General features: G+C 37.3%; 1 protein-coding gene across 1 annotated transcript; it reads right to left on the bottom strand.

The window, feature by feature from the left end:
• Positions 1 to 1826: 1826 nt before the first annotated feature.
• LOC306761282 (immunoglobulin superfamily member 11) lies at positions 1827 to 8059 on the bottom strand (the record flags this gene model as incomplete). The annotated part of the gene is made up of 7 exons (XM_079247407.1): positions 1827 to 2029; positions 2127 to 2249; positions 3485 to 3640; positions 5682 to 5813; positions 6716 to 6782; positions 6946 to 7100; positions 7927 to 8059. 7 exons carry the CDS (start codon positions 8057 to 8059, stop codon positions 1827 to 1829), a joined length of 969 nt encoding a protein of 322 aa, XP_079103533.1.
• Positions 8060 to 12100: the final 4041 nt, after the last annotated feature.

Here is a 12100-nt window from a genome sequence, read left to right as displayed (position 1 = left end):
TTTTATTTCCTTTTCTTTTTAATTATTTTCTTTTAATGGTCTGGGTTACAAAATGTCCCACATGCTGTCAAAGCCACATCTTAAAAAAAAAAAAAAAAAAAAAATCTAACAGCCACAACTCAGGAAGAACTGAGACTTGTCGATCAGTGATGATTTTCTTTTCTCCTCCTACATTTTATATCCAAAGCAACAGGGAATTGACTTTTTTCTCTTTTTTTTCTTTTTTTTTTTTTTTTCTTTGCTTGGAGTCAGGAAAGCACAAGCTTCCAGACAGACCTGAGTGTCAAAAAAGGGATTCCTCAATCTCTGAACTATGTATAGCATGTTAACTATAAAATATATATATTTAAAATATAAATCTATTTTATTATTGGAAATTGTATTTTTTTGGGGGGGGGGGGTTTCTCTTTTTTTTTTTTTTTTTTTTTTTTTTTTTTTTTTTTTTTTTCTTCTTCTTTTTTTCCGTTTAAGACACTATACTGAGGATTAGGGGAGGGATGTGTTTTTTAGTTTACCCATCCAGGGAGAGGCTGAGTGGAGAGGAGCGCTCTTCACACTGAAACTGCAGTCTGGAAAGAATCAATTAAAACTTCTTTTGCACAAGATGTATCATACACCATCCTACTTTGTTTTATTTTAGTTATTTTCTGAGGGAGGTCCTTTATTTAAGTCTGTGTTCTATGTTATGTACAGTTTTTTAATGTGGTTTTTCTTTTCTCCCCCCTTCTATTTAAATTAAAGTTTTTGTGTCTTTGTTTGCAAATCACTTGTTGTGAGTCTTTTTTTGTGGTGGGGAATTTGGTTATTCTGGGCGCCTAGTTGTCTCAAAGTTCATATAAAAATGAGAAATTATTTCCAGGTCATTTCAAGGCTTCAAATCACAGTTATACTTTATAGAAGACTAAATAAAAAATGTTGAGGTGTGAGGCATAAAATACCTGTCAAACTTTTACTTTATGGAATAAAATCTCTGTGGCCATAAACTTGATGCCGTTAGCATTTTGAACAGTAATCTTTGCATTCTTATATTTGCTTCATTTAGACCACCGACAGCAGTCATAAAGCAAGTTTAAAAAAAAAAAAAGCAACTTATTGCTTACTTTTAGAAAACTTAGATAACCTTTTAAAGACTAGAAATAAAACTACTTTGCTAATGTATGAATTTCTCTGCATACAGATGACAGCTGTAGTTATGGGAGAATGGCTTATTTAGACATCTTTCTTTTTGTCCAGCACAAAAGCAGGCAAGCTATTGAAAAATCTCCCAGCCTTTCAGGTGTGCACTTCTGCTAAACATTTACTGCACAGCATATCAGTTATTTATCAATGTTGTGCGTCCGTGAACACTACACATGCATTATTTTTAATTGGGATAGTTTAACTCAACATTCCTGGCAGATTGGCACTTCTAAGGTAATGACTGATGTTAGATGCTGTTTTCTGGATGTCTGGTGGCAACATTCATGTGAAAGTTGTATGTGGAGAGTTATCCAGGACTGTTTCATGTTCTGCTTTAGGAGTGCTTAGCTGATAATTTACACATTTGATGGACAGTATATCCTAATTAGATCCTAGTATGTGTGCTGTTTGTGGTCTGGACATGTGGCGGCTGCTAAGTTTGCAGATACTTTAAAAAGAAATACAACCAGTGTGAGAATTTGGACATTTATTTCAAACCGTATGTTGCTGTAGAACTATCCTGGCAGCTGTGGACCAGCTGCACAAATTCATTATGTAGTTAAATTTAACAAGTCCTTTAAGTCTTTTAGTTTTTTTTGTTACATACAAGGTTTTTCTTTATAAAACTTAACCCTGATGGTGAGAAATCAGACAAAAGAGCGCTTCATCAGAGAGGGGGTGTACCGTATCTCATTGTAACACTCTTCCTCTTCTGGCTTCTTCTCCTTCCACCTCCCGTCCTGCCCTGTGCGATGCAGCCACAGGATGAGCACCAGTAAAGCCAGCAGGACCAAGCTCATGAACAAAGTCAGCAACACACCCTGCAGTAAGCCTGAGGGACTGTCTGGGGCTGCAGAGGCATCCAGAGTAACTCTTATAACAAGCTGCTGAAATTTTAAAGGAAAAAAAGAAAAAGAAACACCAGAAAAGTACAAACAGGCACTCACTGCTGTAACTGGCCAAGTTGACGTAGCAGTTCTCTGTTCCCAGTACATTAGAGGCAGAGCAGCGATACAGGCCTGATGTCTGAGTCGACACATTGACTATTTGGACCGGGCTTGACAGGTCCCCTGAGAGAAAAGAGACATGTTCACTTTAGAAAATGCTGTGCTAATGAGAGAAAAGCGTCTAAAGAAGAGCGGGATTTTATAGATGTTTTGTGGCAAAGCACATGCATTTAGGAGCACCTCACTGATTTTAAACTTGTCACTCTGCTACCGTTCAGATTATGCAAACAGCTGCGTGGTGTCTTCTGTACGTCCGCCTTCTGACACATTTTACATTTAAGTCAATCTAAGGTGCAGATTATATTTACCATTTTCTGTAAGCAGACTGTAAGCACATTGACTGGATGATTTCTTGCAAAAATGCACCGGGAGGTTTAAGTTAACTTTTCTTCTGAAAATTGGATGTAGGCAAGCTGGTACCTTTGACTTTTTCAAATATTACTGTCGCACATTTGAGCTGTTGAGTGAGCAACTGGTGTCACACTGATACATACACGCTATAAAAGTGCTCCAACTATGAGTCACATAACCTTTTCTGGGAGAAAAATGAATACTTGCAGAATCAGAGGTGACAGAATATGCCTCTTAATGTGCCTGTGGTGTTTCATAAATCTGTGGAAAATGAAAGTATTCCTTTCTTGGCTTGTGCTACTTCAACTATTCTTTTTCATTCAAGTGGCTGCATTTGCACAATCCTATCATTAAACACCACTTATTGCCTGTTTTTTGTACTCATTCACTAACACACATGTTAACACAGGGTTCTGTCGATTTGATCCCCAGTAGCTCCAGTTAGATTTTTATTTACTTGCTGTTGGCTTTGCTGTTCATATTTGTCTCCTTTTAGCCGCTCCTGGTGAATCTCTGTGTACTGTGTGTGTATGCAAGTGTGCACAAATGATGGTGGAAACACAGTTACTTTTATTTGCTAAACAGGTAGCTTTCAGTCATAGATAATTATTTTATTCAACACAATATTATTTACTATTAAATAAACAAAAAGTAATAAATGTGATATTCCTGCAGACAATGTCAATAGTATAGCAGCTATTTAGGAGTAGTTTTTTTGGATCTATGGCTCATGTTTTGGTATTTATAGCCAACAGAAGTGACTGTTTTAGTTTATTCTCAACGCTCCACAATTTCTTTAACTTGCCCTGCACAATATTTCATGATCAAGTAGATTTAATTTCTTATCTTTTCATAATAAATCGTGAATTTGCATAAAGATTTTTTTTTATCTGTAGACAAATACATAGAGTGCAGGTGTACTGAGAGCGTGTGTGTGTTACACTGACCTTCCATGTTGATGGGAAGTAATATTTCCTCTGGATTCACTTTCTGCCAGCGGATATCTGGAGTAGGGACGCCCTTTGCCACCAAGCATGACAGTATGACACTTCCTCCCATATCAATATTTCCATCCCACTGGCACACAGGCAAAGAAGGTGGCTCTGCAAAGATAAACCATATGCTAAGATTCCTTCATATCTTCATCGATAGCATCGTTCTTTGTAAGCCCTGCACCTGGAAGCAAAGCTTATCCAGGTAAAGTGACATATTGTCTGCAGATAATGAGACAAAGAGTATGGTCATACTTAAAGTGGATGTCCATTTATGCTTGCTGGGTTATGTTTTAGTCTAACCCAGATCATTTTCAGTCCCTGTTCACCTTCTTTCTGCACTGCTCTGCTCTTTTAGAGCCAAATCGCTACACGGGTGATTCGGGCGTTTCAGCTGTGAAATGTCTGTCACGTTTACAGAGGGAGAAGGATGAACATGCTCTTTCATATTTTACATGCACAGACACAAATTTTTATTAAGGAATTTAATACTGAACATATATACTGATCCAGAGTTCATCGATGGAGGCTATGATCTTTACTGACACTGTTTCACAAGTTCATTTCAAACGTTGGTCCCATTTCTAAGAGCCACACATGAGTGCTTGGAAACAGACAAATATGCTGGCAGTTTCCATCACATCATATTAGGCAAATACAGAGCTGGAGGACATGTTTTTCAGAATCCATTAAGTGCTATAGGGCTGAGCAACGCAGAACCTTTCTGTTATGTTCCCATCATCTGCCAACGTGAGAATGATTCTATAGAAAATGTGACGGTTCATCATGTAGTGCTTTATGGGGGATGGAAGCACCATGATGTAAAGAATGCATTCACATTACCTGCACTTACAACCCAGTTTTATCTAGTTTGATTTTATTTATTTATTTTGGTTGGTTTTCTCAAAATGGACAAACGTAGGAGAAAAGAAAATAGATGAAGGCAAGAAAAAAGGAAAAGAATCCTGCTGCTTTAATGTCTAAGTACCCTTCTCTTAATGCCAGTTTATGAAATTAATCTTAATATATTACATCCAAATACATTCAGGGGGTTTGTAAGTTACGAATAGTAAAAATGTATTTTATTAAAAAAAAAAAAAAATTAATAATAAAAAACATCGCTGGTTTGAGACTTGATTTGGTGGGGAGTTGAACGAGGCCTGTGTATATTAAGTATACTTACATATATATATATCTATATATATATATATATAGAGATATAGATAGATATAGATATAGATAGATATAGATATAGATATAGATATAGATATAGATATACATATACATATAGATATAGATATAGATATACATATACATATATATATTAACAAATTGCAAAGAATTTCATGAAAGCAACTGATCTATGTCCAGGAGCAATACAAATTGATCCATAAAATGAGAAAATCTGATGTGCAGACGGGACTATATGTTGTGGAATTTGAACTTATAGTTATGAGATTCTTAGCAAAAGTGTAAAGAAAGTCAATGAGGCATTTTGACCAAAAAGTGATCCAGAGGAAATATACATATACAATATACTATCTAAAACAATGCAAATGTCATTAAATCACTTTTGTTGCTTTCATATATCCAAGACTCCAGTCACCACCAAAGCCCACTTCTTTAGAAAACAATTTGTTTCTATTCTTTGTTATGATTGAATTATTTTAATGAATAAAGCAGCATTTTAAGAGTCAAAATCTGAAAAACAGTTGTGGTTAATGATGAATTTGTTTGTATTCATGAAGATTAGCAGAAGAAATATTGCTGTTTGATCAGCAAGGTGTTTAGGGTCTGAAGTGGATTGACAAATCATAAAAGACATATAAGTGACATATAAACTGGATTTATAAAAAAAAAAAAAAAGAAAATAACTTAAAAGAAGAATTCTTGCAAAAGTTCATCTGACATGCTGTGATGTTGCCAGCAAATAACAAAAAAATGTCAGAAGAGATGATAAGATACACCTGGGTTTTATGAAGGTAGAGAAAAGATTTTGTAGTGTTTCATTTTTAAAAAAAAAAAATCTCCAAACCTGAAAGTTTTAAAACAAAATACATCTCTTCTAGTAAGTAAATCAGTTATACAGTTGCTTCAAACATTAAAATACTTTTACTGATACTTAAAAACAGGCAGTATGTGATGCACTAACCCAGAACACTTAGTATGAGCTCCCCTATGCCAGGATCTGCAGACTCAGGTGGGTTGTTGACCATGCAGCGGTAAATCCCAGCATCTGATACTCGTGTGTCATTCAGGATGATGTCAGCACTGAAGGGAAGACCTGCAGGTTGTGTCATGGAAACAGCCCAGTAGGTTTTATCTGTCCTTATATTCTAATTACAACCCTTATTCCAAAATACTTGACATACTTTGTAAACACAATTTCTTAACCACAATAAAACACAGAAAACGGAGTGAATGTGAAAAACAAGACATTTTTATAATATCACATTAGTTGGGAAAAATTAATGTTTACAACTAGATAACATCTCCTCTTCTTTAAACAGCAGAGGAATGTTGTCTAGTTCTTGTCTGATTGCAGATTCTAGCAGCGTAACAATCCTGGATGCTCTCATGAGCTAAACACATTCAGTTAGTGAAGGATGTGTACAAGAGACAGGCTAGTCTAGAGCTATGCTGTTGTCACACATATTGTATCTGCTTTAACATCATTATTATTATTATCATTGTCTTTGGATGAAAGCACATGTTTCTCTGAAACCTGCAATTACCTTTCAGCGTTGATGGTGCTTTTCCACATGCGCAAGCTAATGCTATAATCACCAATACAACCCTGTATCATCAGAGATAGAGGCTGAGCTGAGAGCTGATGGCATGTTTGATGGTTTTCCTCCCTTTTAGTCTTGATGACATGATGTCCAATATTTCCAAAAAAGAATTAAATAATTTTATTCATCAGATTTCACTTTGCTTGAGTCCATTTTAGATGAGCTTTGACCAAAACAAAAGTACATATGATTTATGTTTTACATGATGGAGCTTGTAAATTGCCTAAATTGTAGATTCAACTTCTCACATAACAAAGCAGTATATATATATATATATATATATATATATATATATATATATATATATATATATATATATATATATATATATATATATATATATGTATAGTTGTTTTAATTAGTTTAACACAGTAGTAAATGTATTAGCATGTACCTGTAAAACCCACTCTGCCTGTGAGGGAGGGGTCTTCTATCACCTGTCCATGGTCATACACAATCACCTGGAGGTTATTTAGGGAAAAAAAACCACACAAACAAAGAAAAAGGCAGCTTTCAGAGAAAAAAAAAACCATATTTATCAATTATGTCATCTTCCTACACACACTAACACTGCCATTCATGTGTCTGCTATAGCTTTACAGATGCACCTTTGGGAAAACACACCTGTATCGGGGTCTCTGGACTGGAGAAGGGCGCCAGAGTCCAGATAATGTTGAGTCTGGAGAGGCGAGAGAAGGTGATGAAAGAACAGGGCAGGACAACGAAATCCCCCCGAAGCACTTCCTTAACGGATTCACTCATGGTTACACTGAGTGCAGCTATGTCAGAAGGAAGGAGAAGACAAGTCACATCTGTTGCACGCATCCATCCTATTAAATGACAAGTTATTTTCTAAGTTTTCCTCATCTTTCATTGCCATTATTCTGCTTTGAACATCTCTAGTTGGCATGTTGATGCACAGGCTGCAGCAATCCTCCCTTTTCCCTCCTTCATTACTGCAGTAATGAGCCCTCTCCTCCTCCTCTCTGTCATCCCCAGGCCTTTTGTGTTAATGTGGAGGGGGCGGGGGTAGGTGGGGGATTCAGAGCGCATATTAGTTGTTAATTACACTTGACAGCTTTGAGGGTGAGCCAAACTGATCACAGGCCGAGTGGAACAACAAGCCCACTTTACTGGGACGTGTTTGTGGAAACATTCTGTCGATCCACAGCACTCACCAGTTTAAAAATGTCTTCCACCCTACGCCTCAAGATATTCAGGATAAGCTGTACTGGTTTTAATATTAAGGTACTGCTCCTTAAATACTTGAAGGAAGAATGAGATTAAATTTAAAAATAAACCATGTTAGCAAATATGTTTGTTGAAGTTTTGCTCGCCTGATGAATTTTGCACTCAATCAAACAGTTCTGTCTTGAAGATTAAGCAGATTAAGTCTTTCAGTTGCCTGTGAGCGCCAGGAGACATCTCCACAAATACTTCGAAGGTTCAGTTCAAGTCATGACAGTCTCTTCCCATCATTACTTATCTCATTAGTGGTGGATTACACTAAAATGAACCGATTAGAAACACTTGAAGCTTTTGCAAGTGCACAAATTTACCAGTACATTTCATCTCTGTCTAAAGATAGCAGAAAGTCCCACTCACCACTCTTCCAAGCAGCAACACACACAAATAAGGTCCAGAGCATCCATCTTCCAGAAGAACCCATAGCTGACAAGGAAGACAGAGAAGCAGTCTCTTTCCCAGCTTGCAAACTAGTAGCCAAAAACCCAGGCATGCGTGGTTAATCTATTGAGCCATGCAACCAAGCCCACCCTCCCCTATCTTCACTCCCACTTTGTTTTCTCTTTGGAAATAGATGTGGAACTGCGTTGTCAGGTAAATGACTGCAGGACTGCTCGTATCAGCTGGTCATGACTGAAATTTGCTGCTGTTGCAGCCTTATGAAGTGACCTTGTTGTCTACTTAGTGGAGCATGAAGCGCTGCAGCTGCTTGGTGGAAAGCTTTTTTTTTTCTAGTAGCCTAAAACAAGAGATACAGGTTTTGCATCTTTTTCTGGAATCTTCTTCGTCCGATGCCTCATGTCTGGAAACTACCACACCACCAAAAATGAAGCCTCATTCTTGAAGTTTTTCAGGCTTTTACTGCTGTTGTTTGTTGCCTCTCTACTCTCTAAACTTCTTGGGTTGCTTTCATCACACATTTTGGGTCATTGTTTATCTGTGTAATTCGCCTTGCTGCACCCGACTGCCCCTGAGCGAACAGAATCTCCATGTACCATCCAGATTTATCAAGCTGCTTCCAGCTTGTGTCACATCTTTATAAACACCAGTGATCCAGATCAGAAAGCTATCTCTCCGATTGATTTGTTTTGGTTTTACAGCCTGTTTAATTTGCTCTTTGACTTCCTTGACTGCAGGTTGTTGGCTGAAACAAGAAAAACTGTGGTCATGGGAAAATAACAAATGGCCCAATCAGATTTATCATGAAGTACACGCATGATACCAAGCAAATCTTTAGTAGTGAGAAACAATACTTGATTTTTAACCTCCACCAGGGACGAGGCGGCAGTTATGTTTTTGCTGGTGTTGATCTGTCTGTTTGTTAGCAACCTTATGCAAATCTGGACAGATTTCCCTTATTTTATTTATTTATTTATCCTGAGAATGTTCTTTTGTTTTTGTTTTTTTTATTCTAACATAGATTCCATTAAAGTTTGGATTCTTTATCCTTGTGAGATCAGTCTATAACTCCATAATAAATTGTCAGACTGCCTAGTCCAAAGGTACTGGACAAGTTCCCAACAGGTTTTCCAAGGTATCAAAATTGATATAGATCGTGATAAAATTCTGGCCAAATACTATGATCCAGATCAGGAAAAATTAAGGGATCTTTTGTATTTTCATTCAAACATATTAATATATAACACAACAAACACCATGTATAGTCAAAACACTGTAGATTCATTATCAGTGTATCTTCTATGAACGTACACATTTAAAATAAATGTAGGACTATAACATAATCACAATGAAGGTGAAATGAGCTGCTTGGCTGATGTCTGTGTTTTCTGAGTGCTTTTATAGTTCTTAAAGAAGAGTGTTATATATTTGTTCCCCCTGTTTGATTTTGCTAACCTTGATCAGCTTCTAAAACATGAAAACTGGATGGATTAATCCGCTTCAGGTTACTGTAAATCATCCACATCAGATTTCATTCAACAGAAATGTCAAGTTAATCCATTTTAAATGACAGTGATCTCTGACGTTCTTCGGTTGTGTTGCAAACACCACTTGTTTGCCATTTTCATGTGAATTTCATCTTTCTTCACTAAAACCCCTGATATTTGATTAAATCATAAAAGACTGAAGTGGTCTCCTTAACTGATGGCAAACTACATCTGCAGTTTGCTTATCATGGAGGAAAAGGTGTGTATGTTGACAAAAAAAAAAACTTTATTTTGGAATATATAAATAAGCAGTGACAATTCAATGGTTGTCTGCTGATTTTCCTTCAGCTTTATATAAGATGCAGCCTCATATCTCTATTGATCTGCTGCCTCCTCGTTTCCTTGCCTGGATTCGTTTTTTTTCTGCTGTTTTAAACTTTGACATGATTGAATTCAGAAGGTTTATTATTATTATTATTATTATTATTACCACAGCCTAGGCAGAGGTCATGTATCCGGTGGCATTAGTCAGTTTGTCTGTTATCACCATGACTCGAAAGGTTATGGACAAATATTGATGAAATTTTGAGGAAACAGAGGGAAAAGTACTACATGCTGTGTATAAACTTTCTTTTTGTTTTAATAATCAGTCATAATGATCAGCACTGGAGGCTAATTGTGTTTACCAACATGCTGAAGGACCCTTCAGCGTGTGGAAGAATCAAAAGTGACCTTCCAGTTGGAGTAAAACCCATAGGCACTAAAACACAGCCGTACCACCCACCATACACTGATTATTTCACTCATCACCACTAAAACTGATAACTTGATTTACTTTATTTTATTACCTCCGAGAAGGAGGTTATGTTTGTGCCCATGAGTTTGTTTATCTGTTTGTTAGTAACTTCATGCAAATCTAAAAGGTGGATTTTTTGTGATTTTTTTTTTTATTTTTTAGACTAACTTGGATTGAATTCAATACTGGGAATGCTCTGGAAGGAATTGTGGACACAGGCATATTGCAAAGCTTTCTCCACATGACGGGTGGAAATGAGATTCATGGTTGAGGTCTGAGCTTGCTGAGCACTTTTCTAGTTACTTTTATTTATTTGTCTGTTTTGGAGCTTTTGCTATAAATGTTTATTTTTACACTTCTTTGCCTGTTCTTTATTTAAACCGGATGGCTGCTGCTGTAACAGGAAAATTCCCCTTACAGGAATTATTATAGTACTTATCCATCCATCTACTTTAACTTAGTCTAAAACCCAACTTGTCCATGCCAGCAGAGACTCAAATCGTAGTCATTTGTGGATTCAAGGCAATGATGAAAGATTTAAGTCTGGTGAAGAAATGTTCAAACAAGTTTTTGACACGAGCAGCAAGTCATGTAGTGATAAGAAGGTCCTCCAGTTATGATCTGTAGGCTAAACAAATTCCAGTCAGCCGCCTTTTGAGGGATTTACATAAATGTGTTTGTGACTCACTTAAGTTGATCTGCTTGCTAAGTTCTCTTGTGATAACTCCAGTATGTTGAGCTCGCTACAAAAAGTGACGTTCTGGCTCCCAGTTATGCCACAAGGGACTAAACTTAAGCCAGTCAACACGTCAGATTTAATGAATTTCAAACAGTAGTACAAGCAAACAGTTTCACACATGCAGGTGTAGCAAGTGCAGCCATAAAGTACGGCGATACCTGGAAAAACAAGTGGACTTCACAGCTGTGGTGCAGTCTGGCATCACATTAAAGAAAAAACGAGTTCCAAATGTAGATAAAGCCAGGTCAGAAAATCAGGATTCTCCAAGCGATGTGGCACAGCAACATGTGCCCTTTTCAAAGTTTTCGCACTTGACCTTTGTGTCAAGTCCCTGTCACCAATAGCAGCTGTTTCACTTTTCCTCCTGCAGTTTGTTTGGACTCCTGCCGTCTCTCTTCTCCGACTATCACGTTACTAAGGTGATGGCAGAGAGGGAGTTAGTCATTGCCCTTTCTGTCTCACTGTTGTGTACAGCCGCAGCTATGGATCGCCGCGGTTTTCTCTGAGTCAGTGTCACCAGGTGTTCTCACGGCAGCTTCCTCTCTGCTTTCTGTGAACGGTAGTCTGTGTTGTGCTTATCTGTTTACAGTGTGACAGGAGGAAATATATATTCACCCTGATGATGATGATGATGGCTTGTTTGTACCAGCCTACCACCAGGTGCCAGACTTACATTAAAGAGCTTTTTGAAGCCTGGGGGGGATAACTTTCTGCCACTCAACATCCAGAACCAGACATGACAATCAGCGCTTCATTAAAACTTACTTCTATAGAACTGGAGTAAACTGAACGGGAACTACTGACCAGATGATGGAAATGCTGAACAATAAATATAAGACCAGGATCTACAACAGCTGAAGCAGTAGTGTTTGTGCATCGTTTTGTTTTGTTTTTTTTAAAGGTCCAAACCAAAAGAAGAAAGGTAAACAATCTGAACCTTTACCTGAGTGTCACAGATTTGTTTTGTCTGGTTGTTTGGAAGGTCGAGTGAGGGCTGAAATCCAGTCCCAGCACAGATAAAAACTGGTGGAGGAACTAGCCAGTTCAGGCAAAGTTTGCTTAAAATACATCTTCCTTTTGCAATCCAAAACCAAGAAGCTTTTGAACACAAGG

This window comes from Telmatherina bonti (assembly GCF_933228915.1).
Source record: "Telmatherina bonti genome assembly, chromosome: 10".
In the NCBI taxonomy this organism is placed as follows: domain Eukaryota; kingdom Metazoa; phylum Chordata; class Actinopteri; order Atheriniformes; family Telmatherinidae; genus Telmatherina; species Telmatherina bonti.
This window is presented reverse-complemented; position numbering and strand designations above follow the sequence as displayed.